Below are 19,022 nucleotides of genomic sequence, written 5' to 3'. Positions count from 1 at the left end.
TTCTCTGATGGGGGCGCCTCTAGAGGCTTTAACACTGACAACCCCTCCACTTACTACAAGAGTCCCACCCAGACCTCATCTACCAGAGGCTATTACAGAGGAGGCTACAGGGGCAATAAGAAGGGTAGAGGCAAAACTACCAATACTCTCACTTTCTCCACCCCCAAACAATGACTTCCCTCCACTCCCCCCGGACCACTCTACTCCGGTCGGGGTAAGATTGCTACAGTTCCTACCTGTCTGGAACACCATTACCACGGACAGGTGGGTGAGACAAATCATCCAATCCGGTTATTGCCGAGAACTCGCTTCAACTCCCCCAAACATACCCCTCAGACAGCGCCCAATGTCAACAGAGCACTTAACGTTCTTAAGACAGTAGGTGCTTTCCCTCCTACAAAAACATGCAATAGAACCAGTTCCCCTGCATCACCAAAACAGAGGGGTTTACTCCCTGTACTTTCTCCTTCCAAAGAAGGATGGAACCCTGAGACCCATCTTGGACCTCAGACCATTAAACCTCTACATACAATCAGACCACTTTCATATGATTACTCTTCAACAGGTCCTTCCTCTACTCAAACAAGGCTACTTTCTTGCCACCTTAGATCTCCAGGATTCCTACTTTCCCATTCACCCTGCTCACAGGAAATATCTCCGGTTTGTATTAGATGGTCAGCATTACCAGTTTAAGGTTCTCCCATTCGGAGTCACCACTGCTCCCAGAGTCTTCACAAAATGTCTGGCAGTAGTAGCAGCCCACTTAAGAAGACCACAAATCCATGTCTTCCCATATTTCGATGACTGTCTCATAAAAGCCAAGTCGCATACCCAGTGTTTAAATCGCACACACCACAATCCAGCTACTTCACGACTTGGGGTTTACCATAAACCTCACAAAGTCTCACCTCCAACCGTCCCACATCAAACAATATCTAGGTGCCACAATGGACACCTCAAAAGGCCTTGCATATCCCAGTCCAGCCAGGATAGCAAGTGTGCAAACCCTTATAACAAAATTCCAGCCGCAACACTCCCTTCCAGCTCGAGTGTTAATGCAACTAGTAGGGATGATGGCCTCTTGTATACAGGGGAGCTCATCTACTTCATCACACCATACAGGGCACATGGACACCTCCGCAAAAGCTACTCCAGATCAACCATTTGGAGTTGCTAGCAATCTTTCTGGCATCAAAATCATTCCGGAAACAGATATCGGCCAAAGCTGTCGGACAATATGACAGCAATGTACTATTTACAAAAACGGGGACGACGTACTCTGCGGCTGTCTCAACTAGCACAGAGCATATGGAGGTGGGCTATTCCTCAAAACATATTCTTTTTAGCCCAACATCTTCCAGGCATTCAAAATCACATGGCAGATCTGTTAATTCGTCAGACGCAACAGATTCACGAGTGGGAACTTCATCCACAAGGTGTTCAACCTTTTTTCCTAATGTGGGGGCAGCCAGAGATAGATCTCTTCACCACACATTACAACACAAAATGCCCAAGCTTCGCCGCCAGATGTCCACACCCATTGGCCAAAGGCAATGCATATGGATGAATTGGTCAGGCAGATTTGCGTATGCTTTTCCGCCTCTCCCACTCATTCCATTAGTGGTGCGCAAGCTGCACCAACAGTCACTAACACTGATCCTAGTTGCTCCAACATGGACCAGACAACCATGGTACACAACATTGCCGGAACTATCAGTCCTGCACCAAAAACCACACCTCTCCCCACAGCTCTTAACACAGAACCATGGAGAGAGCCGACATCCAGATCCAACACAGCTCAACCTGGCGATCTGGCTCCTGAAGTCCTAGAATTTGGTTACCTCAATTTCACCTGACTGTATGAACGTTATCAAAGAGGCTAGGCACCCCACCACTAGAGCCTGCTATGCAGCCAACTTGAAAAGATTTGTTATATACTGTAACACCATCAATTCTTTAGATGCCTCCACTCAACACATCATGTTACCTGCTGCATCTTCAAAGATGTAATCTAGCATGCACATCGATTAGATTACATCTCGCTGCCATAGCAGCTCAAACAGACATCTGTCATTGTTCAGGGTACCTGCCATTAAAGCATTTATGGAAGGCCTCAAAAGAATAATTCCTCCCAGGGTACCACCCATGCCAGTGTGGAATCTAAACATCGTCCTCACAAGACTAATGGGTCCTCCATTCGAACCTCTGCATAAATGCAAGCTACAATTTCTTACATGGGGAAGTCTTTCCTTGTGGCCATTACATCTTAGTCGGTGAGCTACAGGCACTAACTATTCAAGAACCATTTTTACAACTCCATCATAAGTGGTTCTCAGGACAAATCCCAAATTCCTTCCTAGAGTTATCTCAACCAATCTGTTGAGTTGCCAGTGTTCTGCTTGCAACCACAAACCGGTACAAAAGGGGGTGGTGATGGATGGAGCATCAGAACCAATCAAACTCTCACACCCAGTCAACAGATCTGGGTTTGATCCATCACCGTTCTTTAGCCCACTCTGCCACCCCAGTTCAGACATGGCCATATGCAAATCAGTCTGACCCTGTGCCTCATGGGAACAGTCCAGCCCGAACTGCCAAGCCAAACGGTAGCAGTAAGAGCTCTTCATACACTAGACGTAAAAAGAGCACTCCTTTACTATATTGACAGAACAAACAAAACCTTTTCGCAAAACAACTTTTTGTATCCTTCTCACCACCACCTTGCAATCCCATATCAAAGTCTGGGATTGCAAGGTGGATTGTCAAATGTATACAAATTTGCTATCACAAAGCAAAATGTACACTATCTATTCCCCCTAAAGCCCGCTCTACCCGCAAAATAGGGGCTTCAATGGCATTCTTAGGGAACATTCCCTTAGATGATATCTGCAAAGCAGCTTCATGGTCTACACCGCACACATTCACAAAACACTATTGTGTAGATGTGCAGGTAAAACAACAAGCTAGTGGGGGGCCAGGCTGTACTCAAAACACTATTTCAAATACTGCAACACATACTGGTGGTCGCCGCTGAGGAGTACTGCTATGCAATCTACGCACAGTGTGTGATCTGCAGCTCATATGCCTCGAACGGAAAATGCTACTTACCAGTATGCATCTGTTCTTGGCATGTAGAGCTGCAGATTCACACGCGCCCACCCGCCTCCCTGGCTACCTTCTGTTCCAGTATTATCTTAATTAGATGCAACCATACATGGGCATCTATTTCTTACAAAACTCCATTTCCCTTCTTGGCGATAAAACAATCTGAAGATGAAGTCGATGCCCATGCACACTATTGTCCAAAGGAGGAGTTCCCCCCCCCCCCCCCCCCTCCCCCATCTCGTGACTTCCAAAGACTTGTTCCACTACAACAACAAAGTGCAAACATCCGGGCCCAACACCAGATGGCGATCTATGCACAGTGTGTGAATCTGCAGCTCTACATGCCAAGAACAGATGCATACTGGTAAGTAGCATTTTCCTTTACCCTCCCGCGCCCCTTTTTCTCAGCCCCCTCATGACGGAACATTCCAAAATGCTTCTTGCAGAACAAGACAAACCGGGCCACTTTTTGGGGGGAAATTTCGTGAATATTTGTCAAACGGCACCAAAGTTATTAGCAAACCAAAAAACACTATTCCTATGGAAACTAAGTCCTAACTAAAGCGGCTGCTAGTAGGTAATATATACATTCGACTAGTGTTGAGCAGGATGTTTGTGACTTGTTTTTCTTCAAACAAGTCTGAGTCATAAGACCCATTGTGACACAACCTTTGCTCCACAGTGTTCTAGCACACTGGCTCCACTGCAGATTGTTTTCTTTCACCATTGTGTTCAGACGTTTAGGAACACTGCTCCGCGATTGACCTGATAACGCACTGGTTCGTTCTTTTCAGTTTCAGTAGTGCAATCTGTAGGAAACTGGATTTTTGTTGCAGTAGTTCCTCTTCTCCCCCCCCCCCCCCCCCCTTTTTGCCTGATGTTTTATGCAACTTTGACTGTGCAATGGGTTCCTGCTAACCAGTTCAACAGTGCCAGTATTCATTCCTCAAAACAAAGTAACTGCCCAATTGATCCCCAGTTGGCCAGGCCTTTAGCACCTCTAAGTCCATAGTAAGTGGGTATAGGTACCAAAGAGGGTCCCTAAGAGCTGCAGCACATCTTGTGCCACTCTAAGGTACCCAGCACCAAACTCATGCAGACTGCCACTGTGGGCTGCGTGACCAATTGCTCTAAAGTGAAAACAAGACATAGCCCACACCCTGTGTGCTATTTCCTCTAACACTGCATGTAATATTTGTAAGATACTCTTACAGCAGGCATATAATGCACCCTGCCTTAGGGCTGTAAGAACATGAGGACATATCTGCATGATCAAATAACACTGATTCCAGTGATGGATTTATTAATACCTGCACCTTAGAGGTACCACCTGAACCCTACTAGCCCTCTAGTGTGCTGGCTGACGTGTCCAGTGCCACCACAGACCAGTTTCTCCACCCCTAGGAGGAGAGAGCCATGCTCTCAGAGGTCAGAAACAATTCCTGCTCTGGCGGGAGGTGTTTACACGTCCTCCTACTCCAGGAAGGCTAGTAAATCGGCATATCAAGGCAGGAGGCTTCAAAGGCCTCTGCCGCCTTTGATATGCGGTGCAAGGTCTCCCCAGACAGGGGGAAATGCCAGTCTGCCCTGGGCCCATTTGGCACCAGAGCAGGCAGGAGAATTAGCCATACAGGAGGTGTTGCACTGCCAGGCTGGACACCTAGGGTGGGCAGCCTGAAGTGAACACAAACCTAGGAACTCTGCCATGTTGTGTATGGTAGAATTCGGAATTATGGGACAGGCTGATGCCCACTCCCTAAAGGAAGTGGTCATCTAGGGAGTGTAGTGACCCCACAGGTAAGTAGCCCATTGGCTACTACCCCCTCACTCCTCTTATTTGAGTGTTTGGGGGATCCCCTGATACCAGGAATTCAGATTTCGATGGACACAAAAGGAGGAGTGGAAGATGACTGCGGACCGGAGAACAGAGTAACAGAACTAACTTGGTGCAAACTCTGACAGCTTGCCTGCTGCACCCAACCCTTGTGGAGCAACTAACTCGTTCTGCCGATATGCAGACTCCAAGAAACCTGGAGGGCTGCCAGTGCTTCGCCAATTGCCAAAGAACCACCCTTAAGAGTAGAGGAGCTACTCCCCTGCAGCCGCAGGCACCAAAGAAGCAAGGTTTGGTTTACCATCCTGCTGCCTACCGGAACTACCAACGCTGCAGCTGCCCTAGGTCACTGTGGTCCTACAGATCCGTCCTCACTCCAAGTGTGGGGACGCCAGGACCGACTATCTGCGCAGTACCAATGCCGGTGGTACCGGACCCCTTGCAGCAGCCAAGGCATGTTGTGTCCAGTCCGAACACAGACGCCAAGGTAAGCCGACGTGCACATCGAGGGACTTCAAAGACAGTGAGACCCACATTGAGTGACCCAGCTGTCCTGTTTGTCCCTCTTCAGCAGAAACCAAGACTAAGAGTGAGCCTCCGACTGCCGACACCTCAAAATGTCTCTGCATTCATGCCCCAAAGCCTGAATCCGTGTGAGGGGGATGGTGCCCACAGAGTATTGAGGCCCACAAGAATCGAGCCCATCCTTTGATCTGGCCAGATTGGACTACCAGTGGCCGCCTGCAGCCTGTTTCTGCAGGCTCCCTCCAATCGCGAGTGACTCCAGCACCGAACCTGACGTCAAAAGACATCTCTGCACCGGAGTCCCACAGCCGAAGGAGAAGTTGACCAACGGTGTCCCTACGTGCCAGAGCATCTCAAGGGTCGCGCTCCTTGTGGGTTCCCCCTGTCTGACCTCCAAATTCCAGCTTGTTTCCTCTTCCTGACCTGATTGTTCCCCATTGAAGTGGATGGGGCACCCAACGCCGTAGCTGAACCTGAACGCCCCAGAGCCTCCCAAGGTGACTTGTTGGTGTGGCCTTGGACCTTGCCCCATACTCACTTTAAGGCCAGGAGAAGGGTCTGTAGGTCGCTCACAAGTGCCTGAATGGAATACATGTTCACTTCCAGGGAAATCCCATCAGTATTCATAAGCATTGAATATTCACGCATAAGTGCGGGGATCACAGAGCACATATATACATAACATTTTTATGTGTGTGTTTTTATAAGTGTGGGGGGGGAAGGTGTGTGTGTGTGTGTATCTATATCCTATGTTAAGGGCTAAAAATCGCCTTTGTACATTGAGTTTTCCTTTAATGAACCTCCTACCGGACTCTAGTATTTCTGTAACTCACAGAGAATAGAGTTCAAAAGCACAAACTTTTTTGTAGAGAAAAATGCAAGGGAATGCAAAGGCATTGTTATCCAATAGGCTGCATTAAAGCATAACTAGTGAATACTGGCTCACTGGCACCATGTCTTTAAGATCCCCCAGGATCTCCTGTATCCCATCATGCCCCAAAGGTGTCAGTTCATTTTTTCCATCTCCTTCAGTGAGGATCCTAGAGCACTGAGCTCTGTTTTTGCCTTTTTTGTCAGAAATTGCTTTACAAAGCTAATTTTTCTGTGCTTCACTCAATGTCTTTTTCCACCTAGCATGAGTAAGTATTGTTTTCTGACAGGAATTTTAGTTTTTTCCTGTCAAACATGCTTTCTCTGTCAAGTGCCCTGCCTGTGGCAAAAAGAAGGCAGAGCTTGACACCCCCCCCCCCCCCCCCCCCCCCCCACTCAGTCTGCAACTTATGCCTACCTGATATCCTCTGCCGGAGTCTTGCCACCATTGTCAAACTCTCTAAAAAGACCTTTAAAAGCGAGAGAGGAAATACTTCTCCATGGTCTTCAAGACTCCATCTTCTTCCAAGACTAACTTTCTTCACAAGGCTCAATCCAGAGCCAGATCCCCTGAGAGGCATGAAAAAGGAGAACAAGATCAACATCCAGAGGTAGGAGAAGTGCCCTTCACCTCGAGGCACCCTTTGCCTGCCTTACAGACGTCCGTGGCGAGACGACTACCACCAACATCTAGAGACAATAGGCCGGGAAGGTTCCATTGACTGTGAAACACAAGACCTCAAACCCCACGTCATCAAGTGAAGTCGCTTGACATCGCCACAAGAGAAGTCTCTGGCCACGGCAGGTCTACACCGATCAAGGCAGGCTCACCGGACAGATGCTCCTGTCGATGGCCGCCCATTGTAGTTCGACGTCAAGGCATACCACAACGAAGACTCCAACTGTGTCCCATCACTGCTCAATGTCGAGACACACTTCACCGAAGCAATCTCCATCTGTAGCAAATAGGTGCCATTCGACATCTAGACAGAGATCTCCGTCCTCTCCAACCAGACTCTGTTCATTGAAGCAGTGGTCTCCATCGACTGCAACCACACGTAGCCCGATGTCTAGGCAGATTTCTCCATCGAAAGCAACCAGGAACCAATAGATGGCGAGACAGATACCTCCTAGGCAATCTCCCTTGACAGCAGCAAGGTGCCGTTTAACATTGAGGCCTCTTATCGCCTAAGAGACCACCGTCGACGAGGGCACCTCGTCACTTGATATCACGGCAGCATTCGTCCACTGATGGGCTTACGCAGCATCCTCTGCCACCTAGACAAATGTTACAGGGAAGAGCTTCAGCTGTGTCTCCAAGGGCTTCCTCCCATTCCTCTGCATGGGGACAAAGATCTGTCCACCAACTAGAGGCTACACAGTCATCTGTTCCGCTGGCTCCACGTTGGCTGGAAATTGTTCACAACTGGCCTGTTCTACAGAGTCCTGATTCACAATACTCAAGGACCTATTCACCTTCATGGGCTCCCCAAGGGCACCATCTCCAAAGCCAACTCCGCGTCACAACTCCAGTAGCTCTCTTAGGCCTCAACGAGATTCAGAAGGAGTAGATCTCTACGCAGAACCAGAACAAAATCCCCCGTCACTTACCTGAAGATCTAAAAGTCTCGCTCCTGCCACTGCGCATGTAGATCACCTACGTGGTCTACATCCACCAGATCATCAGAGGGATTACTCACCAACACTCTTGAACACTCTGCCAGTAAGAGTATCCCCAGTAGATGACTTAACTTGTTTAATGAGGTGTTGGTTAGCGGGGCTGCCAAGCTGAACATTGATATTCCAGCACCCGCTACAACTTCATCGGTCATTTTTGAGACCTTGCTTCATAGGTCTTCCTCAAGACCATTGCTGCCTTTGGTCCCAAGTCTGCTCCAGCCAGTCATGGATATATTTTTTCCTTCTGCCTCCCTTCGAGCGGCTCCACCAAGGATTTTAAAGAAATATAGAAGTCTCTGAATCGAGACCTTTTATTCCTGAGAACCAACCCTCCAACAGACTCATTCTAGCCGCCTCCGAGAAGACGCCATTTCTTTTTTCACTTTTTTTTATTTGTTTTAATTCCATTTCATTTTGTTGTCTACCGGTTTCCTGATTCAATGTGGTTTGGTAATATTTTATTTCCTGCCTGACCCCTTTGCCCCAGACAAGAAATAAAAAAAATCTAACTGTCATGATAAGTTCATGCATTACTTTGCCATGAGTCAGCTGGCTGGAAAATATCCGAAGCTTTCCAAAATGAAAGCCCTATGTTAGTTTAAAGACCTTCTAAAGGCACAAGGAAGTTCTTGAAGTTTGTGACTACGGAGATGATACCTATATAAAACATGGCCCTACATGTGTGATTTATATTCTTTTATTCTATAATCTGTGCTTAAGACGTCTGTATTTCTGACTGACCACTAATCAGAACTTGGTTATCCCTATATTAATGGTGAGGGGTGGTGAAGATGCCTCCATTAGACAGACTAACTGGCATAGTAGTGAGGAAGATCACTCACTACATTAACAGTGAGCAATGTACAGTAGTTGTTCTACAGTGTTTACATTTTATCCTTGATGTCTCCCACTACCTTGGTTCCTTCTGAACTGCAATGTTCAGTATTGGTTGTAAACGTCCTGTTTGAAAATGTTACATTCTAAGCATGTTTGGTTGGTGGGTCTTATGGTTCAAATTCAATCCCTTAGTTGTATTTGTCTTGCTGTGAGTGTTTCACACCCATTCTGAATTGTTGCAGTTATTTAATGTACACATATTCTATACCACTGATTACAGTGTACAATTGTCTTTTTTCTCTCTGCTTCAAAAAGATATGGAGAGTTAAATGCATGTTTTGCAAACACCCATCATCTACTTTACTATCATTGCGCACGCAAGGGTTGATATCAGCCACTTGAAAAGAATGTGAGTGTAGAGCAACAGAATATCGTAACTGGTGACCTAATTATTCCTTTCCCAGCATAGTATCTTCTCCAGATCCAAATACTTGAGTATGCCAGTGGAAATAACTTTTAAATTAAGAGACCAGTTCCATCCAATTGTAGTTTTCCAGCATGTTTATCTTAAGATATATAAACGTCGAACATGTCTGCCACTTTTTGAGAACTTATTGAACTAAATCACTTTTAAAAAGATAAATAATACTGCTTTTCACTAGATGTCTTGTTTTAAAAATACAATTGTGTTTTTTCTTTTTCTACGAACTTCTATGTTAAGAAGGAAAAATGAAACCAAGGAAATAATACAAAGCAAGGAAAATGAGCTGTCACTTTAAGGTTGTCAGCCGCCTTGCATGTTCTACAATGCAGTGCTGTGTTCTGACAGCCTTCGTTCTTTGCTTCTTTCAAGAGTAACTCACTCCGTTCCCTTTTATATGTGCAGACCCCTGATTCCTTTTGCTAAGGCATTGAGTTGCTTATGAATCTAATGATGAAGAAAAGTAACTTTTACTTCTCCATCATGCAATTTTAATCAATAGCCATTGGATGGAAAAGAAAGTTCTTCTCCATATAAGAGTTTGCAGGAAAACCAGGGGTCGAGTGATTGAGAGGAGAAAGCGAAATACTGCCAGACGGTTTTTCAGATAGATTTAACAGAGCGGCATGGCCACCTGAGTGTCAGTACTTAGGTCAGAATTAAGAAGACCGTCTGCGGAAAAGGGATGGACAGGCCACTAAATATGTGTGAGTAGGCTACCTTAGTGGGTGTAATGGCAGCTAAATTAACCTGTTGGAGTAGTGTAGGCCTTACCAGGTAATGCAGTTTTTCCTTTCACGTTCTTTTGGTCAGTCTTCTTGCTCAACCATAATATATTAAAGCTAAGCGGCCTTTTTAAAATTTGTACCTCTTTTCCCTTTGCATGCAGCTTTTAACATGGAACTTTATTGCCATGTTTTGATGTGCTATGTTGGCATAGAAAGGTACCTTATATCCATAACTGGACCATTGCAAAGATTATTGTAGAATATAAGCATCAATATCTGTTACGTCTTGTTTAGGAATAAAGTTGGCTCCTCCATCAAAACGTTACAGAATTAGATTTCTGTGTGTCTAGGCTAGCTGCTCACAAAATATCCATCTCCTTAACGCGTGATAAGTAATTATCTGTACTTTTTAAAAAAAATACATAGGAAGAGATCCACTGATTCAGGAGCCATGTTTTTAAGTGCAGTTAGATCTGATCTGTTGACATGCTCGACTGTAACTCATCCGAAAGGCTGAGATGGTACAGGAATCTCTATATGCATACCAGAGAAAGGAGGGTATTGCTTAATGTGGATTCCCTCCGTTTTAGCAGGACGTTTGCCAGAAGAGAAATGGGGGCAGTGGGGTGAATCCTGATCTGCTCTGAGAAATGGAACTCCACTGCAGTTGGGTTTCAGATAACCACACACAGCAGCTTTGTTTTTAGGTCTCACCAGGCGTTGGCAGCGCGCATGCGCTGCTCTCTCCATGCGAGGGCATTTTGGAATCAACACTGATTACAAAGCGTGCATGCGGACGGACAGATGTGCACGTGCGGTGTTGGATTACACGTGATATCTCGCTTGATTTGCTCCCGATACGGACATAACAAGCATTGAAAATGCAATGGGTCTCGCCTTTTAAGTCAAAGCCATTTGCTTTCCTAATTGCTATACAATACCATTCGCTTAACTTAATCAAAGGCGAGACCTATTGCATTTTTAATGCTGGTTTACTGTTGCGCTGTGATCTAACTAGTCTGTGGGAAACACCACATAGAAGTCATGCAGAAATGTACAGTTTATACATTTGAAATCTGCTTTGAAATAATCAATAACTTTGAAGTGGATCACAGTAGTCCGTGGATCTTCGCCTATAAGCCAGTGCTTGGGCTTCTGTGGACTGGGTCCTGTGCCTCGTTCATTGTGGTTTTATAGGGATAGTTCATGTGTTTGATGTTGACAGGGGTGAGAACAAATTGTGGATTAGATGAACCATCGTGAACTATATCAAGTCCTTAAGACAAGTCTTTTCCTTTCCTAGCAAGAACTCTTGGGTCATTTGGGGTAGGTAGAAGTGTAACGTGCTATTCAGCCCTTCGTGGAAGTGTCTCTTAATAGTCAGCCGTGATAAGATTTGTTTTGGGAAAGGCTCCTTCTGAAGTATGTACTTCTGTGACATCACCAAGTTGAGGGATTTGAGGGTTGCTGGTTTTAAAGTCCACTTGTCTTCGTAGTCGCCAGATCGCTAATCCCTGACACATTTCTGAAGAGGAATCCTGTGCAGCCGTGCATGAGAAACTAAAGTACAGGATGCCATTGATCTCAGAAGGGATGAACTGTCTTGTATTTTTGGTTGAGGAATAAGTGCAATTGTAACCACTTCTTCATAGGAAACATTCTTGTTTTGCATGGAGTACTTGCATTCCTTCTGCCTAACGCTCCTCCTTGCTTTTTTGTGTTGGTTTAAGAGGGCTGTTGAATTGTTGTGGTTCATCTCGAGCCATAGATGAGGTCCTGGGAGTTGTTTGGATAGCTGAATGATTTCTGGTTGAAAGTAGTCTTGAAGGACTAGTTTACGTACGGATAGACAAAAATGAACTATGCAAAGCTGGACTGCTTCCACTGCGACCTATTTGGATATGGCTCAAAAAGCGAACTTCGCACTGAAGAGTGATACCTTGTTTTGCCTAAATATCTACTGTGCTTCTTAGGAATGAGCATTTTGAAATGTCCCCTAAGAAGCTCTATGCAGCACACCCATCACTATCGAACTTTCAGTCTTTGTGCATCTGAGAAAAAAACGGTAATGTGCAGCCACCCAGAATCTTTATTTCCCAGTTATCTTCATCTCTTGGTTTGTTGAAATTGAATTGCTCAAAAGTGCATCCTGGCTTCCCTGTTTCTAAGCTGGTGTTTACATCTTGGTCCATCTTCATTTATTCAGAGAGACTGCCTGTGTTCAAGAACATTTTGGTTGCTTATAATGATGGGAAGCTAAACACGTTCTTACATTGTCCTATACTATGCTAAATCATTACATAATGTCCCATTTTGTACATGCGAGAGCAAGAGAGAAGACTATCAGTTGGTTGCATTGTGGTGCTTTTTCAATCTTCTGTTCAAGGGCTTTTTAAGACTGCTAAAATGCATATGGGTATACACACATTAGAACCGTCTCAGACAAACCTAAACATCGTGCATCAATAGCATTAGATTGTGCTAATTGTTATTACCATATTGATTGAACATTATGTGAGGCACATAGGTGAAACGTATTTGTCCACCTAAAGTTTGAAGAAGCTTTTGAGAGTGAAAGAATTGGTGAATAAATGAGTAATCTCCTATTATGTTCCAGCGGGCAACAAGGATAGAAGATGGGTAGCTTTGGAAGACTAGGCAATAAACCTACTGTAAAATGGTTTAGGAGAGCAGATGGTTACAGATGAGGTGTTGGTATCAAAGGAGAAGTGAGAACACATACCATTACATGTATGGTACCTATGTAACTCTATAAAATGAACATCGCTCTTCCCAATTAGATATTGCATTATTTTTAACACTTACAGGGTGAGAGTGACCAGTACGCACAGAGACGTTGGAACTTGATTCAAAGATCAGATGTGACAAAATGGCTTTAAACAAAGAGGCACTTGCTAAGGATTTGAACCTAAAAAGGTCAAGAACTGACCGATCCTACTGCATAGTGCCATACCTGTAAAATTATCAATCACCTATGCGGCTGCCTTGGACCAGAGGACAAATGCCGTTGTCTATGATCTTGAGGCGTCCAGTTTGTCAAAAATACTATATCCTATCTGTGGCTTAAAAGTAGCCTGGTATAAGAGGGAGCTGTGCATTTCTTTGGAGCTTGCCTGGAAGTGGCATTCCATGTGTCGCAGGCCACTATGATGGCGAGGTCGCCCATATCCTATAATACGTAATCAGCGAGGTAGAGCGTAGACCACCGTTGAGATCCAGACAAACTAAACTGGTGTTTAAACTTTATTGATGACAAACCCAGGTATGTCTAAAATAAAGGACGAGCAGGTACACAGAGGGCAATGACTCAGAACTGTATCTTATCAGCCAAAATGTTTCTGCCCACCAATTCTAGCTAAACCAGTCTAGGGTATTTTTCATGGCTTTTGGTTCCCTTAACTAACATCGGAGGCTATGATCGACAAATTCACAATTGTTGTTGTTCTATGTAATTTACTGATAGCCCAGCTGAATACTACCAGAGTCTGGATTTATGTAACCATATTAACCTAGTTGCAAAGGATTAAGAAAAGATGCAGAAAATTAGAATTTAAAAACTGCTTTCCTACATCAACATATGCTTAGTACTCATACTCTTAATGTGGGCACTGTCACTGCAAACTAACACATGTGACAGGCATAAATGCCTCAAAGGAATGCATGCAACATTGACATATGGGATCAACAGTGTTATAAAAAAAATGTATTTAGAAAGACTATTCCTTACCCTAGACTATAGGGGATACCAGCTTCCTAGTCGAGGAAGGGGGGTGATGTCCTGTGTAGTGCCACACTAATCACAGGGTAATTAAATGTCAGTGGTATAGAACAGGTATTTATACATGGAGGGGGGGTCAAATGGCCCACCTTTCACTTAATCTGGTGCCCAGGTTTGATACTGTGCGCAGGGAGAGACAGCACAAGACACTAATTTTTAGAGGAATGTGTTGCATACATTGCCCGCACACCATACCATTTTACGGGCCGCAGTTCGTGTTCTGAGCGGTCCACAAAACTTTCATTAGTCTTATTGTGTCAAAGGTGTATTTTCCATCCAATCTTAAGCCGCTTGACTAGTGCAAGCCAATAGCCGCTTGTATATATTACAGTCCACCATGTGGTCTTCACGTCCCAGTCCTGCATCTGTGCAAACAGATCTTCAAACTTAATACGGCCATGTAGAGGCCGCGGATAACATATGACAGTCCCCGTTGTGTAAGGAGATCAGCACACAAGTGACACACACGTTTTATACAAACTTTTGTTAAGCGGTACACAGAGTTGCCAATGCTCAGCATAGTGTAACTCCTGCCCCGTTGCCCACATACCTGTATGGCGTTATTGGCAAATTGGACTCTCACTCAGTGTGAAAGAAGTTCAGGCATACTAGTGAATAGTCTGTTATTGAACGTTTGGCACACTCTTTAAGGACCTGTGTGAAAAGGTGCAGTGAAAACCGGATTAGAAAAAGCTCAACTACACGTTCTTTTGCAAACTAGAAAACCTTAAAGGTTTGAAGTGAAATAAAAGTTGTGTCTCTAATTGAAATGTTAATTCTAGGCTAGCTGAAATGATTCAGAGGTACTTGCTCCAGAAATGGTAAACATGAACAGGGCTAAAAGCCACTGCATTGCAGTGAGAGCCCCGACACGGCCAGGCTGCATTAAAGTGGCCTTCTCTTTGCTTAGGGCCATCAACATATTGGTTACATTTGTTTTGTTTTCTGTGTTTTTTAAATGGGTGCTGAGGGAGTGGAAACCAAATCAGCACTGTTTGGAAAGGAGTGTTCAATCAAAACTGTCTTTTTGTAGTAATTCTAATAAGTTTATTTCAAAAAGAGATTACATTTTGTTAGGTGGTTTCTGAGATCATGCACTAGGTGAAGACCTGTATTGCTCATGAATATGTATAAAATCACATGATTAAAAACAACTCCTCCAGTTAAAGTTTTCTGCATGTTTCGGAGGTAGAGAGACCAGCAATCTTGTGGAGAATTGTCACATGTATTACATGTAAATAACTTTTCCCTAGTGCATTTTTTATTTGTTATTTCTATATTCAGATGTATCAACAGTATCTCGATTTTGCTACTTTATTCTGCCTGGTGTTGGTATCTGTTTCCCCATTTTGCACTTCCAGTGTGTTCTGATTCCCACTTTTTTTTCTCCTTTTTCTAACAGGCTTTGGAAGAGAAAATGGACAAGTAGTCGTTGAGTATTATTCGCAGCTGAAGACTGTCTGTGTGGAGATGGGCGATGTAGAGTCTGTTTTCTAAGCAACTATTTTGAGCATTTCAGTTGCCATCCAATCTAAAGATGCCATCGAAGTACCTAAGAAAGCACTTACTTTGTTCATTGCCAACATCTGCTCCCTATAAAATGTGATGGTTTATAAATTGTATTTTGGAAAATATTTCTTTTATTTATGAATTGGAATCTTGCACGCTCGTCATTGAAAGCCTCTAAGGAGGGTGAGGCCTATGTGAGTTCTAATTCTGGATAGTGCGCTGCTGTGTGGAGTGAGGATTGCAACCATCCTCACTGATTTTTGACTCAGTATAATCATAAATCAACTTTATTTCGGCTCAGTTAAACATTAAAGTGCGCAATACTATATATATATATATATATATATATATATATATATATATATATATATATATATATATATATATATATATTCACTGAAAAAACCATAGGTTTCACACATGTTATAGTTAGCTGGACATTTTACTGATAAAAAACCAATGAAATTCCCCCGTTATTGTGAGTGCAGGCAACTATAACTGACGCGACCGCAATCCTCTGCTGATGCTAATACTGTATTTAGACACTTATTTGCCCATGTCTTCTTCCATTAATTTTTAGCTATACATATATTACAAATATTTTTTTTTCATAAAGACACATATGTCATCAGCAGAAGATTGCGGTCGCGTGAGTTATAGTTGCCTGCACTAACTAGAACGGGGGAATTTCATTGGTTTTTTATCAGTAAAATGTCCAGCTAACTATAACATGTGTGAAACCTATGGTTTTTTCAGTGAATTTGTACGGTTTTTTAAATGCTAAGTTACTTTACGCCATTCGTGGCGTTGCGCGCCCAGTTAACGCAGTTCGTTCCGTGCGCGCACGGTGCACTGCGCGCACAGTGAGCACGTGGTGCGCTTCGCGCACCGCGCGCCCACTTTACGCAGTTAGTGCCGTGCACACACGGTGGTCACGCGGTGCGCTGCGCGCACCGCGTGCCCACATTATGCGGGATGGGCCATGTACGCACGATGCGCTTCGCGCACCGTGCGCACATGGGGGACATATTATGCGCATCTTTTTGAAATGTATTCTTAATTTTATTGTTATATGCCATGCACAAATGGTGCCCTTCGGGCACCATTTGCACACGGGGTGGCACCGTGCGCACATGGGGGACATATTATGCGCATCTTTTTGAAATGTATTCATTGTTAATTTTATTGTTGTTATATGCCATGCACAAATGGTGCCCTTCGGGCACCATTTGCACACGGGGTGGGGAGAATGTGGCTAATTTTTTTTTTTAATAATTTTTACCGTACGCGTACGGTAAGCGTAATCTGCGAATTTCCGAAAAAAAAAAAATATTTTTTTTGGGCTTGAGGGTTGTTTGGGGACCCCTATATCAATGCTGGGTGGTTAGGATGTGACGAAACTGCCTCTTTAGACATTTTTTGGCTTCGTTTTTGCTGCCCAACTCAGAGAGCGAGAGAGAAAATGGCGGCCGCCACTTCCTGGTTTCGACCGATTCGAATGTTTACTAAGATCTAAGAGCCAATCAGAATCGCGCTCGCGCACGCCACCGTACGCGTACGGTAAGCGCACCGTAAGCGCACCGTAAGCTGGCTCAGATATATATATTGATTTAAAGGCTATTTTCTCAGAATCTACTGAACAGATTTACACCAAACCTACAAAAGGCACTTCCTTGACCTGAGGACTAGCTCTCTGCCAAATTTCAAGTAATTCTGTTCAGCCGTTCGGGCTGTAGCTGTGTCTAAAGGTCCTATGGAAAAATGCATGGGAAAAACGCGTTTTGGGACCCCCCTTTTATCTCAGCCCCCGCTTGATGAATCTCCCCCGAGACTTTCAGGGTAGGAGCGGAGCGTCGCGCCCCACCTATTTTGAAAAATTCGCGAGGATTCGTCGACCGGCGCCAAAGTTATTCAAAATAGAATGTTGCGGATTTCCTATGGAAACAGGGTCCTAACTATAACTACCTACTGGCGACCGCCAGTAGGATATATATATATATATATATATATATATATATATATATATATATATATATATTATAACTACAAGTCTCAGTTCAGGCCAGTAAAATAAATAATTGTACAGCATCCTTTGTCAAATCAATTGCTGTAATGCTCCGATAAAACCGATGGAACAAAAACCTCAGGAGTCCCTAAAAGAAACTCCATTAGGGGTCCGCCATGTCCCCCCTGGATTATCTAAGCGGGAGATAAAACGTCAAGGCATACAATTGGCTCCGTAGATATTCAGACCTAAAAATGAGCGGGTTTGGTAAGTGGGGTGTGATGGATTTGGTGATGAGGAGCGGGTTGACAACTGATCGCAGTGGCTCCAGGCATGTTTGCCCGGATACGGCTGATTCTCGTACTTCCTGGGCTAAGGTGAAATGGGTGAAGGCGGTAGGATGGAAGTATCAGCAGCTACAGACCACAAAAGCATCTAAAGCACCAGCTCTTTCATAATCGTCCACAGTTTAGTATGAATGAGCTTGCCTTGTGCTTGGAGAATGAAATCGCAGACTTCAACATGCATGTCGGTTCCTTCTTACATACATATGCCTGCATTGTGGCCCATGTCCTCTTCATTGTGTTTACTAAACAAGGAGGTTCTGCCATCCAAATACTTTATGCATCTAAAATACGCCTCCAATAGGACAACCTCCTCAATTCGTGCCTCCTGGTGTTAAGTGTAAGGGAGACATTGTGTAGGAGTGTTTTCCTTTACCTATTGAAGCTGTCCTGTTCAAGTTTGTAACTCAAGTCGTGTAAGTCTTTAATTCAGTTAACAGTGTTCGTAATGATGTATAGGGGCAGCTTTTTTTGTTGTTGTTAACCTGTAGTGCCTTTCATCTGTGGTGTGTAGGTTTTTATTTTTAATTCTGGTTGTCCCCTAACAAACAGATGGGTGCGTTTGTCTCTGCCTTGGTTTCCTGGGCAATTTGATGTCTCGTACCACTGCAAGTATTCGATCCAGGGATCTGTAAGGCAGATATTGAAGGTTCATTGCTTAATTCTGCTACTGTGTACCTCCTAATTGAACCATAAGCATTAGCTTGAAGCCGAGGTCAGAAGCATTTGTAAGGAAAAAGCATGTACCCTGGACTGAGTAATGGCTCTGCTTGTTCTTCTGCTCTTTCAGTAGCAAGCCAGCGGGCTCCCCAGCATGATGTCTAAGACTTTATCCACCCCTGTCATGGTCGCCCTAAGGAATCCATGGCCATTGAACCATTTTAACTCCTGTTAAGTCTTTTATGTTGTATTGGAGCATATGCTTCCATAAGCGGAAACCTCACTTGCTTTCTTCTTCTTCTCTTGTCACTATCCTTAGTATACAAATGGATTCTGTGTTCTCTTTACGTTAAATGCCTGGATATCTAAGGTTTGCGTGGGGCTTTATATGGGTAAGAAAATAAACACTATGTACTGCTTCCTGAAGCCCCTGTACAAAACCTTTCTCACTTACAAACCTCTCCAAAACACTCCCCTGATTTCCTGGCTGTAAACAAAAGGCTGGCTAGTGAACGCTGTAATCCATGAACTCTTTGAAACCTCGGCGGATGAAGCGCACACAAGCACTGTCGGGATGAGCAGGTGTATTATTTACAACTGTCCTCAACCTTAGCCTAGTATGAATCTAATTTTGGACACTCCTCA

The 19,022-nt window shown here is 44.2% G+C and overlaps 1 protein-coding gene across 1 annotated transcript in view; it reads left to right on the top strand.

Annotated features, from left to right (window-relative positions):
- ALDH9A1 (aldehyde dehydrogenase 9 family member A1) overlaps positions 1–15,481 on the top strand; it is a 128,525-nt gene extending 113,044 nt beyond the window's left edge. The window contains exon 11 of the mRNA XM_085601515.1: positions 15,262–15,481. Within this exon, the coding sequence (XP_085457641.1) occupies positions 15,262–15,356 (95 nt within the window). The 3' untranslated portion in view covers positions 15,357–15,481. The remainder of the gene's footprint in view (positions 1–15,261) is intronic.
- Positions 15,482–19,022: the final 3,541 nt, after the last annotated feature.

Source organism: Triturus cristatus, chromosome 4_2 (assembly GCF_964204655.1).
Source record: "Triturus cristatus chromosome 4_2, aTriCri1.1, whole genome shotgun sequence".
NCBI classification, from domain to species: domain Eukaryota; kingdom Metazoa; phylum Chordata; class Amphibia; order Caudata; family Salamandridae; genus Triturus; species Triturus cristatus.
Note: the sequence above shows the minus strand (reverse complement) of the source record. Positions and strands in the feature narration are given on the sequence as shown.